The sequence below is a fragment of the Anomalospiza imberbis genome, chromosome 18 (assembly GCF_031753505.1).
Source record: "Anomalospiza imberbis isolate Cuckoo-Finch-1a 21T00152 chromosome 18, ASM3175350v1, whole genome shotgun sequence".
Taxonomy (NCBI): domain Eukaryota; kingdom Metazoa; phylum Chordata; class Aves; order Passeriformes; family Viduidae; genus Anomalospiza; species Anomalospiza imberbis.
Window position 1 is genome coordinate 3,223,223 of NC_089698.1, and position 10,633 is coordinate 3,233,855.

Here is a 10,633-nt window from a genome sequence, read left to right on the forward strand (position 1 = left end):
GTAAATACAATTAATTCTCATTCCAGAGTGTTGGAGCTACCCTAAAACCATGTTTATTCTCAGCAAATTCAAATTCAAGATTGAGTCTAAGAGCAATTAAACCAAAATCTTACAAAAGGAGATGTGCAGAGAGGAAAACGCCTCCGTGCTTTCGCAGCTTCCCGTGTAGCTAAAATTAAAACTTTGGATAGCCTAAATTTGAGCACTCCCAGTTGTTTCTTCTGTCTTCCTCTGTAGCTGCATGTCTTTGGCACATGCCTTAAATCTGCCCTTTGTTAAGAATTCCATGGTTTGGATCAGATTAAGCTGCTTTTTGAGAGTGTGTTTGCTATTTCCCATGCCCCATCTCCCAGGAAGTCACTGAAGGGCAGTGCCAGGGCTGGGCTGGGAGAGGTGTTGGGTCCTTTGACATCGTCCAGCTTGGCAGTGGCTTCCCTGGGTTTGTGGCACTCAAGTCTGGGCTGTTTCCCAGTTCATTTGGGATTCAGCTCCTTGGGGATGAGGGTGGCACTTCTGCCATCCTCTACATCCGCTTGGTCTCCCCGTTGGGCTCCAGGATGGTCAGGTTTCCTCTGGCATCCTGGTCCATTTCTATGGCTTCAAACAGAGACTTGAAGTTCCCGGCGCCGAAGCCCTGCAGAGACGGCAACGTTACGGACCAGGGGCTTGGCGGCCCTGAGGGCTCGTGGCCAGGATCAGCGGGAGATCCTTCAACCAACCTGATGGTTGTGCCTCTGGATCACCTCCAGAAAGACTGTGGGTCTGTCTTGAACTGGTTTGGTGAAGATCTGGAGCAAGTAGCCTTTTTCATCAAAATCCACCAGGATTTTCAGTTCCTGGAGAAAAGAAATGAGGCGACAGCTCCACGACCCACAGAGGAGCAGGTGGGGCTCTCTGTGTCACTCACATCCCTGCAAAGCACTCTGGGGAGCTGGTCCAGCCCTGGGCAGGCCTTTTCCCTCTCTGACTCACCTCCAGCTTGTCAATGTTCTCCTTCACTTTGATTTTGGCAGTTTTGAGCCTCTCCCGCAGCACCTGGTAGTAGCTGGAGGGCACATCCATGAACTGCATGCCCCGCTGCTTCAGGTTGGTGATCTGCAAGGCAAGGGAGACCCAGCAGGGCTCACTTTGGGAGGGGTTTGTGCCAGGAGCATTTCCTGGCATGGGCAGTGTCAGGACACAGATGCTTTCCCATGGCATTGGCCAACCTCAGGCATGAGAACCTGCCTCATCATTTCTCTTTGGCACCAGGAATGGGCAGGCCCAAGACGTCCTCCCCAGGCACTGCAGAGAGCTGTGCAAGGATCATCTGTCCTGCTCTGACCTAGTGGATACCTCTGGAGGCCCTTTGGTCTGGAGAGGAGCCCAAACCTGGGCGCTCAGCAGCAGCTGGGCTCAACCCAAACCTGCCCCTGCCCCACTTGAGGTGGGTGATGGGCTGTGGGGCTCAGCCCGGCAGCCTGGGCTGCCTGAGTCCCACCAGCCACCCTGCAAGGACAAAGGTGCCACCAAGGGCCCTGCAGACCCCAATTGCTTTAAGCTGGAGGGACAGGCAGCTCACAGGTGCAGGCAGGTCCCTTTGCAGTGACTTCTGGGCAGTTAATCCTGGTTGTAAAACAACCACAGCACAAAGGCCATGGCTCTGTGTCCTTGTACCCTGACAGGGTCATGGTGCACCCTGTGATGAGCACCGTGCCCAGAGCCAGGGCAGGGGGGTCCAAGGGCAGGCGGGTCCCAGGGCAGGGGTGCCCAGGGCAGGGGGGTCCCAGGGCAGGGGGGTCCCAGGGCAGGGGGGTCCAAGGGCAGGGAGTCCCAGGGCAGGGGGGTCCAAGGGCAGGGAGTCCCAGGGCAGGGGTTCTCAGGGCGGGGGTCCCAGGGCAGGGGTGACCAGGGCAGGGGTGCCCAGGGCAGGGGTGACCAGGGCTGCACTCACTGCTGAGATGATGTCGGGGGTGTTCAGTGCGATGTGCTGGACTCCGGCCCCTCCGTAGTAATCAATATATTCCTACAGGGAAAACATGTCACCATGGTAGTGACAGCACAGCTACAGCTGTGAGGGGATGGGTGTGGGCTTAAAAATATGCAGGCAAGATCAGCCCAGGGCACCATGGAATGGCAAAGACACTGTTGGTGAGATGGGGTAAACTGGCTCTGCCCAGCAGCTCCCCCGGGGTTTGTCAGACCCAGGCAGAGCCAGGATTGCTTTCTAGCAGCCACTTCAGCAGGTCTGCTCTGGCTCCAAATCACTGACCCTCAGTCCCTTTTCCTTCACCAAGATGCCCCTGGGGGTGGAGGCAGCCACATGGATCAACCACCAGCGTCCACTCACCTGAATCTGGGATTTCTTCTTGCCAGGTGCTGGCTCATTGATGGGCATCTTAATGGTCTCCTCGTAGTTGGTGACCACGATGGAGCGCAGGGCACTGAACTCGGTGTGCAGCTGCTTGTCATCCACTGACCAGAAGCGGTGGAAGAGCAGGTTCTTCTGGTACCTGCCCAGGTCACAAGGGGCACAGTCAAGCCCTCGCTCCATCCCCACAGTAATGGAGCTCTGCTCTGGTTTCATCAGCCTTGTTGAAGTGGTGAGACCAGCAGAGCTGTGCTGCTGCTCCACCCCACCTCCCACCAGCTCTCCCCACTCCTACCAGTCTGCCACTGGGACCATCTGGAGGTCAGGCTGGTTCCCCACAACGTGATCAACAAAGCTGAGCTTGGTGCTTGGTCTGTGGGGGGAAGATAAGGAGGGTCTCAGCCAGGCTCAGGGGTACCCCACAGCTTGGGGGGTTCCAGGGCAAGGCAGTGGGGACCTGTCCAGCTCCTCGGTGGGATATCCCACCAGAACACGATGGCAAAGAGCCGGGCAGGACCCTCTGGAAAGTACTCACAGCTTGGGCAGCAGGGGGTCCTTGAAGAGGGGTGGGTGGTACCCGGGGAGGAACAGGCCCTTGTAGCTGAGCTTCTCTATCAAGGTGTGGGTGGTGTCACCGTACTGCGAGGGGGGAAAGTGGTTGTGTTGTGCCTTTGTTTATGCAGGGGCCTCCCAGGTGCAGCCAGCTCCACGGCCCTGCCCTGCCACTCACCGTCTGGATCACTGCAAACTTCACCTTCCCGAATTTGTCCTGCTCCACCCACGGCTCCTTCACCACCACGGCACCGCGCTCCTTGGCTTTCTGGGCAGAAGGAGAGAGATCCTCCTGGGCCACAGCTCCCCTGGGCCAGGGGGAGACATCTCCAGGCCCTCTCTGCCTCCCCTCAGCATTTTGGGGGCTGTGTGGGAGGGGGTGGAGGGGCTGCCCACCTGCACAATGAAGTCACAGTCCTCCACTTCGAAGGCGACGTCCTTCACCCCGTCACCGTGCTTCACCAGGTGCTCCCCCATCTCTGCCCCGAGCAGGAACAGCCACAGGCATGAGCAGAACTGCTTTGTTCTGCCATGGCCATTTTCTACTCCATCCCCCCCAGTGACACCTACCCTCATTCCCTGGGTTCAGAGCGGATGAGAAAACAAACACGATCTGCCGAGGAAGAGGAGGAGAGGTGAGCGTGGAGCCGCAGGTGATGGTTTTCACGGTGGCTTTGGCAGCACCCTCATGTCTGACACCACCTCACCTTTCCCTGCCCTGGCAGTGGCACCTCTGTCAGGGGCTCCCTTACCTTGTCCTGCTTGATGACGTGCGACACCACCTCCCTGCTGCCGGTCTCCAGCCCCCGGTAGGCCAGCTCCTCGAACCCCAGCTTGTTGCAGTAGTAGGATGCAGCCTGTGGGCAGAGAAGAGTCCCTCTGGTTGAAGCTGCAGTGCTGGTGGCCCACAGGCCATGGAGAACAGCCACCATGGCAGGTGCAAGTCACACTTGCCCTGTGCGTGTGTGAGAACAGGCAGCATCTTCTCCGCCTCCTCCAGCAGCCCAGGGGGAACAAACAGAGGCAAGAAAAGCCCGGGATTGAGGAAAAAGCCCAAATTCAGTGGGAAGTGCTGCCTCCAGAACTTTCTGTGAGGGCTGCCATGGAGCAGGAGACATTTCTGCATGTCCCCTGTTCTGCAAGGCTGGGTGAAAAGCAACTCGGGTGTGAAGCAGAGGGGTGGTTAAGTTGCCAGGGCAGGGGATGGAGATCAGCTGCCGTGAGCCCTTGCGGCTCTGCAGGCCGGTGGCCACAGCTGAGCCCAGCCACGTGCTGGTTCATGTCACACGCCCCCGGCAGCCGCCCCTCGCCTTGCGCAAGGGCCACCAAGGCCACCGGCGCCAGGCCAGGGCCGGGCTTTGGGACACCCACCGGCACATCCCCGGCCCCGGGGCTGCCGGGATGAGCCAACGCCCCCCGGGCAGCCAATGCCTGGAGCGCCCGGCCTGTCCCGGCGTGGAGGTGTCCCCTGGCACCGCTGTTCCCTGGCACCGCTGTCCCCTGGCACCGCTGTCCCCAGGCTCGGCTCTCCCCTTACACGTGTGCCTGGCGGCCGCAGCCTCTCACCTGCTTGGCATTGCCGACCCAGAAGGTGATGGAGTGGAAATGGATGAAGCGGCCTCGTTGGGGCTAAAAGGGAGGGAAAATGGGGCTGAAAGCTGCTGCTGCTGCTGCTGCATTTCCTGCAGCACTGCTCGGCTCCGGAGCAGGGGGAAGCAGCAGCTGGGACCCTGAAAATGCATCTCCTGCAAATGCATCTGAATTAACTGGGAGGAACAGCCCCCAAATGGTGATTTTCCAAAGTGCTTTACAGTCCAGCCCCACAGGATCCTGCACTGCAGGTTGGAAAGTGCCGATTCGCCTTTGCCCACAGCCACAGTTCCAGTTCCCCCAGTGCTCCCTCCAAGTGGCCATCCCAGCGAGCTGCCCACCTGCAAACCTTGCTGTGTTAAAGATTAATTCTTCCACAAAAGCTCTTACACAACCACCAGCACCAGGACAGATCCCCTCTTCGCTCCGTTCCCCACCACTGCCCAACCTGGCACAGGCCACCCAGCACTGGAAACACTTTAAAAGTGAAAAAAGAGGCAAAAAGTGCAGCATTTGGAAATAAATGGTGCATGGAATGAGGATTCTGCTTAAGGCTTGATTTGGCTGGGAAATACCCATCATCTCCTGTTCATCACTCTCCTCCCAAACCAGAAATTTCAATGATTAATACTAATTTACAACAAGGATCTTGTGTGGCCCGGCCAGAGCAGTTTTACTTCTGATTTCAACAGGTAATCAAGGAATTGATATAATCTGCAGTAGTAACATGACCAATGTTTCACACCAGGCAGAGGGGCAGGACAGGGACACAACTCTTACCTTTTCTCCCTTGTCTGTGTAGGACGTCTGCAAGAGAATGAGAAAAGAGAGACATTAGCGGGACAGGCAGGTACAGCAGCCCCCGGAGAGCTGAATCCAAAGGTCAGGCTGTGAGGAACAGCTCTGCTCTGCCACTTCCAGCAGAGTCACTGGAAAATCCGAATTCAAGCAGAGCTTAAATCTCCCAAGGCGTCCCGTGCCACGGAGCCCCAGATCTGAATCAATTCCCATCTGCTGCCCCTCACCATTTTTGTGACCTGGCGATGCGACAGAGCAAAGAGAGTGCAAGAACGGGGGGGCTTTCAATATAACAGGACGGGGAGGCTCCTCCTCGGCCCCACCTTCTCCCACCCCCAGCCCAGGGATGTGTTTGGTTTCGGCTGGGAACTGCCCAGAGGGGGGTGGCGGGTGGCTGTCACTGGGGCCGTGTCACGGGTCCTTGCAGCCCTGGCGGTGGCACTGCGGGGTGAAACGGGGAGGGTGCTGAGGGTGGGTGTGCAGCACGTGAGGCTCTGCGGAGGGTTGGCACCCTGCTGACCCCGCGGCCGAATCCCTGCCCCGTGTGTGTCACAGGTCGCGGGGGGTGATGCAATTCGGGCAGCACATCCCCCGGCCCGCCCGCTGCCCCTGGGGACATTCACCCCTCCCTGGGGACATGTCATCCTGGGCAGCCTGCGGAGCCCAGCTGGGTGTGTGGTGGTGTCTGGGCACGGGGCCACGCGGTGCCACCTTCAGCCCCGGTGAGCCCAGCGCTGCAGGGACCCCAAAATGTGGGACAGCAGGAGGAGGGGGCAAGAGATGGCCCCGCTGGGGAGATACCAGCGCACAAACTCCACCTGCCTGGGAGTCGTGGGACGTTGCAGCCACCAGCAAGGCCAGGGAGGATGAGCACAGGGGGCGTGGGTGGGTGCCACTGGCACGGAGGACAGCGGTGGGGGTCTCGTGGCGGGGCTGTCCCCTGCTGCCACACTGCCTGGGACATGGATGCCATGCAGCACCCGGCAAATGTGCTGGGCCACGGACTGGAGAGGGGCCAGCAGCAGGGACAGGGACATAACATCATTTACCACCCAGTGGTGGTGACACCCTGTGCTACTACATGTCACCATCAAAGCTGTGTAACTCACTGACGGTGACACCGCTGTGCCACCACGTGTCACCATCAGAGCCACCCCATGGCACCGCCACAGCGGCGTGACCCAGTGACGGTGACACCGCTGTGCCACCCCATGGCACCGCCACAGCGGCGTGACCCAGTGACGGTGGCACCGCTGTGCCACCCCATGGCACCGCCACAGCGGCGTGACCCAGTGACGGTGGCACCGCTGTGCCGCCCCATGGCACCGCCACAGCGGCGTGACCCAGTGACGGTGGCACCGCTGTGCCACCCCATACCGGCGGCGCAGCGGCAGTGCCGCCGCTGTGCCGCCCCGTTTTCGCCGCCCCGTTATCGCCGCCGCTGCGCCGCCCCGTTTTCGCCGCCCCGTTATCGCCGCCGCTGCGCCGCCCCGTTTTCGCCGCCCCGTACGGTCCCCGCGGGCCCCGCCCCCGGCCCCGCCCCGCGCCCGTCCCGGCTCCCGTCCGGCCGCGGCCATGGCGGAGCCCGGCGGGGGCCGCCCCGTCACCGTCAGCGATGTGCAGCAGCTGGTGCGGCGCAAGGACGAGATCGAGGCGCAGATCAAGGCGTGCTACGAGCTGCTGGAGGGGGTCAGTGCCCGGGCCGGGCCGGGCCGGGCCGGGGGGCGCCGTGCGGGCCCGCGGGCCCGGCCTTCTCCCAGCCGCCGCCTCTTCCCTCACAGCAAAAGGGCGTCGGGATGCACGAGCCGCTGGTGGACGCCGAGGGCTTCCCCCGCTCGGACATCGACCTGTACCAAGTGCGCACCGCCCGGCACAACATCATCTGTGAGCGGGGCTCGGGAACCGGGCGGGGGCTCTTCCCGGGGCCGGGCCGCGCCCCCATCCCGCGGGATGAGCCAGCGAAACCGGGATGTGCGGGGCAAACGCGGCCTCTGCCCGGGGACGGGCACCGCGTAACCGCTCAACTCTCGGAAAGCCCCACCTCGCTCGTTGTAGTTCCTCAGAACCGGGGCCCAGGGCTGCGCTGAGCCTGTTCCCCGGTGGTTCTGCTCAGTGCTCGGAGCTGCCGCCTGGGCTGAGTCAGTAAAATGCTTTTGTCCACGTGTTGCTGCAGCGGCACTGAAATTCTGCCACTGCTGCGGAGCCATTTGGGATCTGTGAAACACAACAAAGCTTTTCTGTGCTGTTTGTAGAATAAAATTTGGGTAGGAAACAGCTTGGCATTTATTTCATCCCAGGCTTTCCCCGTGCCCTGACTTTCAGGATGGGTAAGTATGTAACAGCAGGTGATTTAATGGAAAGAAGACTTAAGCTGCTCACTGAGTTCTAAGGCATCATGGGCCTCCCAGCCCTTCTGCTTTTGCATGTTTACCAAAATTCGTAGGGTGGTTTTCTCTGTGTCTGACTTTTACTGATAAACATCTGCTGGGCTGGCACCAGGCCCCAGCAGATAGAGCAGAGGTTCTTGCTGAGATCAGAGACAGCCAAGGCACTGCTCTGCGTGGCTGCAGAGGGGAGCAGGTGCTGAGACCCCTCTGGGGGACGCCTTTCCAGCTCCCTGTGTGCTCATGGTGTCACCCACAGGTTTGCAGAACGATCACAAAGCCCTGATGAAGCAGGTGGAGGAAGCTCTGCACAAGCTGCACGCCCGGGAGAAGGAGAAACACGCCAAGGATGAGGCGGAGGCCTTGGCTGAGGCCATGAGCCAGAGCCAGAGCCTGCCCCAGGCCTTTGCCAAAGTGAACACCGTGACCCCGGGCTCGCCTGCCAGTGTCTCAGTACGTCGGGCACAGCTCCTGGGGAAGGCTTTGTCTGGAGCCAGACAGCTCATGGCTCCCTCTGCCTCTTGTAAATACGTGGGAATAAGCTGGGGCCTTGATTAGGGTGTCAACCCCCTTTTTTAATCACGTTGGGATGTCCTGTGAAGGGGCTGGTCACTGTACAGGGATGAGATGGGTGTTCTCTGAGCTGTATCCTGGCACCACACAGTTCCTTCCATGCCTCACTGACCATTCCAGCCTCAGTATTTCTCTTCCCATGAAACAGAACAGAGGAATGAACACTTACCTCTCCCTGTGGCTGTAGTGATGTTCACTTGCCTGAGTGTGAGAAGTGTTGTAGCACATCTCTCTCCCTGTGGCTGGGTGAAGGGTGGTGCTCCTGTGATATTACCTGTCTTTTGAGAATGCAGATGCTCATCTCTCTTCCATCTCTGTCCAGGGACTTCAAGTCGATGATGAGATTGTGGAGTTTGGATCTGTCAATGCAAACAACTTCCAGAACCTGCAGAACATTGCCACGGTGGTGCAGCACAGCGAGGGGGTGAGCTCATTCCTGCTGTGACTGCATTCTCTTGCCTGTCTCTGTTAGCCACAGCTTTTTCTATGGAACTTGAAACTCTGGAATCATCATTTCCCTGTCAGAAACAGTGTCAGATTCAGTCTGTGCAGTTGTCGCCTTGTTCTCTCCCAGCACTGAGCTATTTGCTCATGAAGAGCTGAGAGGTGTGTGCTCTTTGTTCTCCCCGGGGCCTCCCTGCAGCAGCATTGCTGTGCCACCCTCGTGGCCTGGCCAGAAAGCTGCCACAACCATTAAGTGTTTGGTGGTGGAACTAAGGGATCTCCTGGAGATGACTTCACACAAAACACTCTCTTCTTTCAGTTATGGCCACAGGAGTGGGAATGGGCACTGCTGCAGAACAGTTCCTTGGGCTTAATGTTGTTCGTGTGCATCAACAAAAGAAGGAAGAGAGTTGACTTTGTGATGGAAAAGTGAAATATTTTGGTTATTTTTCTATTTTTTCTTCTCTTTCAGAGACCCCTGAGCGTGACTGTGATCCGTGGTGGCAGAAGGGTGCACGTGGGGCTGACTCCAAAGCGCTGGGCCGGGAAGGGCCTCCTGGGGTGAGCTACTGTTTCACTTGCTGGAGGGAAGAGGCTTTCACCAGCTCAGGGCACGTTTCCTGAGCAGGGCCAGCCCTGGCTGTGTCACTGCCCACTGTGGCAGACCTCACAGGTGGGCACCAGGGAGCTGGAGGCTGCTGGTTCTGCACGGGGATACAGGGAGTCAAGTTCCATCAAACATGAGCACAGGCAGAAAGGTCTCAGTGGCTGGTTTGTCTGGTAGAGGAAACCGGTGGAGGAGGGTTGTGGTGTGTCTGAGCCATCCCATGTCAGGTCTTCTGTGCCTGTTTGAGAAATGAAAATTTAATATTTCCTCCTGCCCTCTTCTTTTTCAGCTGCAATATCATTCCTTTACAAAGATGACCATGGCTGGGAGAACAATAAAGCTGAAGCTTGTGCCTGTTTTCTGGACTCTGATCTGGTTTGAAAACTTCCTACGTGGTGTTGCTGTGACCTCTGGTGCCTGAAGGGTTCTGGCAGAGTTCTGCAGTTCAGAATTGCACTGGTTGTCAGGAGGAACCTGCAGAGCTGCAAGATGTGGCTTCTCATCTCTTCCACCTTGAATCAGTTTAGAATAAGGCTCTAGAGAGACCCAAATCTCACTTGATACACGCTCTGAAGAGCTTGAAATGCTCTTTTTTGGTGATAACAGAGCATTTCTTTTTTCTCCCCTTTAAAACTCCTCACTGAATATCATGTAATATATGCTAAAAAGTCCTAGAGCACTTTTTGATGCTTGTCATAGTAGATGACAGGCAAGAGATAATACAAGTTTTATACTTCATCTTCCCCACGTTGCCAACTTTTAAAGTCAGTGAACGTACTGAAAGGATTTTTGGAATGCCCAGTTATTTTAACACAATGAGGTAAGGAATAGGGGTTATAATTCTACTTTTGGAACTTCTAGTAGTTTGTGTAGTCATGATAAAAGCACTCCTAATCTAGTTTCTCTCTCTATTTTCTTTTATTTTTTTTTAGTTTTGTTTATTTGCAGGAGTTGATTTTGGGGTGTTTTTCTGGCTCCAGCCAGGACAGGTTTTACATTCTTGTGCCTCCCATTCTCCTCCCCATCCTGCTGCAGGAGCAGTGGGGGGAGTGGGTGAGTGGCACGTGGTCTGGGGTGTTTTCAGTGGGAACAGTAAATTGGGGAATACCATTCCTAAACCACCACAGGTGCATAAACTGTTGCAAGGGATTTCGGGAATGACTGGTTTGTTTAAAGCTTATTTCCAATTGAACTTCAAAACGGTCTCCCAAAACAATAAAATTGAGTATTGCCTCTCTGTGTTCTCATAGAAGTCATTATTTGGGGCAGCCTCTGTGAGTCAGGGAGATGATGGGCGCTGATAACAAATCTCCTTTCTGCTCCCAGCAGGGTGTG

At 57.2% G+C, this 10,633-nt stretch overlaps 2 protein-coding genes across 2 annotated transcripts; one reads left to right on the forward strand and one right to left on the reverse strand.

Annotated features, from left to right (window-relative positions):
* Positions 1–30: 30 nt before the first annotated feature.
* HPD (4-hydroxyphenylpyruvate dioxygenase) lies at positions 31–5,366 on the reverse strand. The gene is made up of 13 exons (XM_068208479.1): positions 5,273–5,366; positions 4,469–4,531; positions 3,655–3,759; positions 3,473–3,515; positions 3,299–3,381; positions 3,081–3,170; positions 2,886–2,989; positions 2,646–2,723; positions 2,330–2,492; positions 1,934–2,005; positions 973–1,095; positions 720–836; positions 31–634 (listed from the first exon to the last, which is right to left on the reverse strand). The coding sequence occupies exons 5-13, from the start codon at positions 3,377–3,379 to the stop codon at positions 524–526; spliced, it is 939 nt and encodes a 312-aa protein (XP_068064580.1). The 5' UTR covers positions 3,380–3,381; positions 3,473–3,515; positions 3,655–3,759; positions 4,469–4,531; positions 5,273–5,366; the 3' UTR covers positions 31–523.
* A 1,452-nt stretch (positions 5,367–6,818) lies between these two features.
* Positions 6,819–10,535, forward strand: PSMD9 (proteasome 26S subunit, non-ATPase 9). The gene is made up of 6 exons (XM_068208484.1): positions 6,819–6,979; positions 7,072–7,174; positions 7,934–8,127; positions 8,570–8,671; positions 9,164–9,252; positions 9,588–10,535. Exons 1-6 carry the CDS (start codon positions 6,866–6,868, stop codon positions 9,613–9,615), a joined length of 630 nt encoding a protein of 209 aa, XP_068064585.1. The 5' UTR covers positions 6,819–6,865; the 3' UTR covers positions 9,616–10,535.
* Positions 10,536–10,633: the final 98 nt, after the last annotated feature.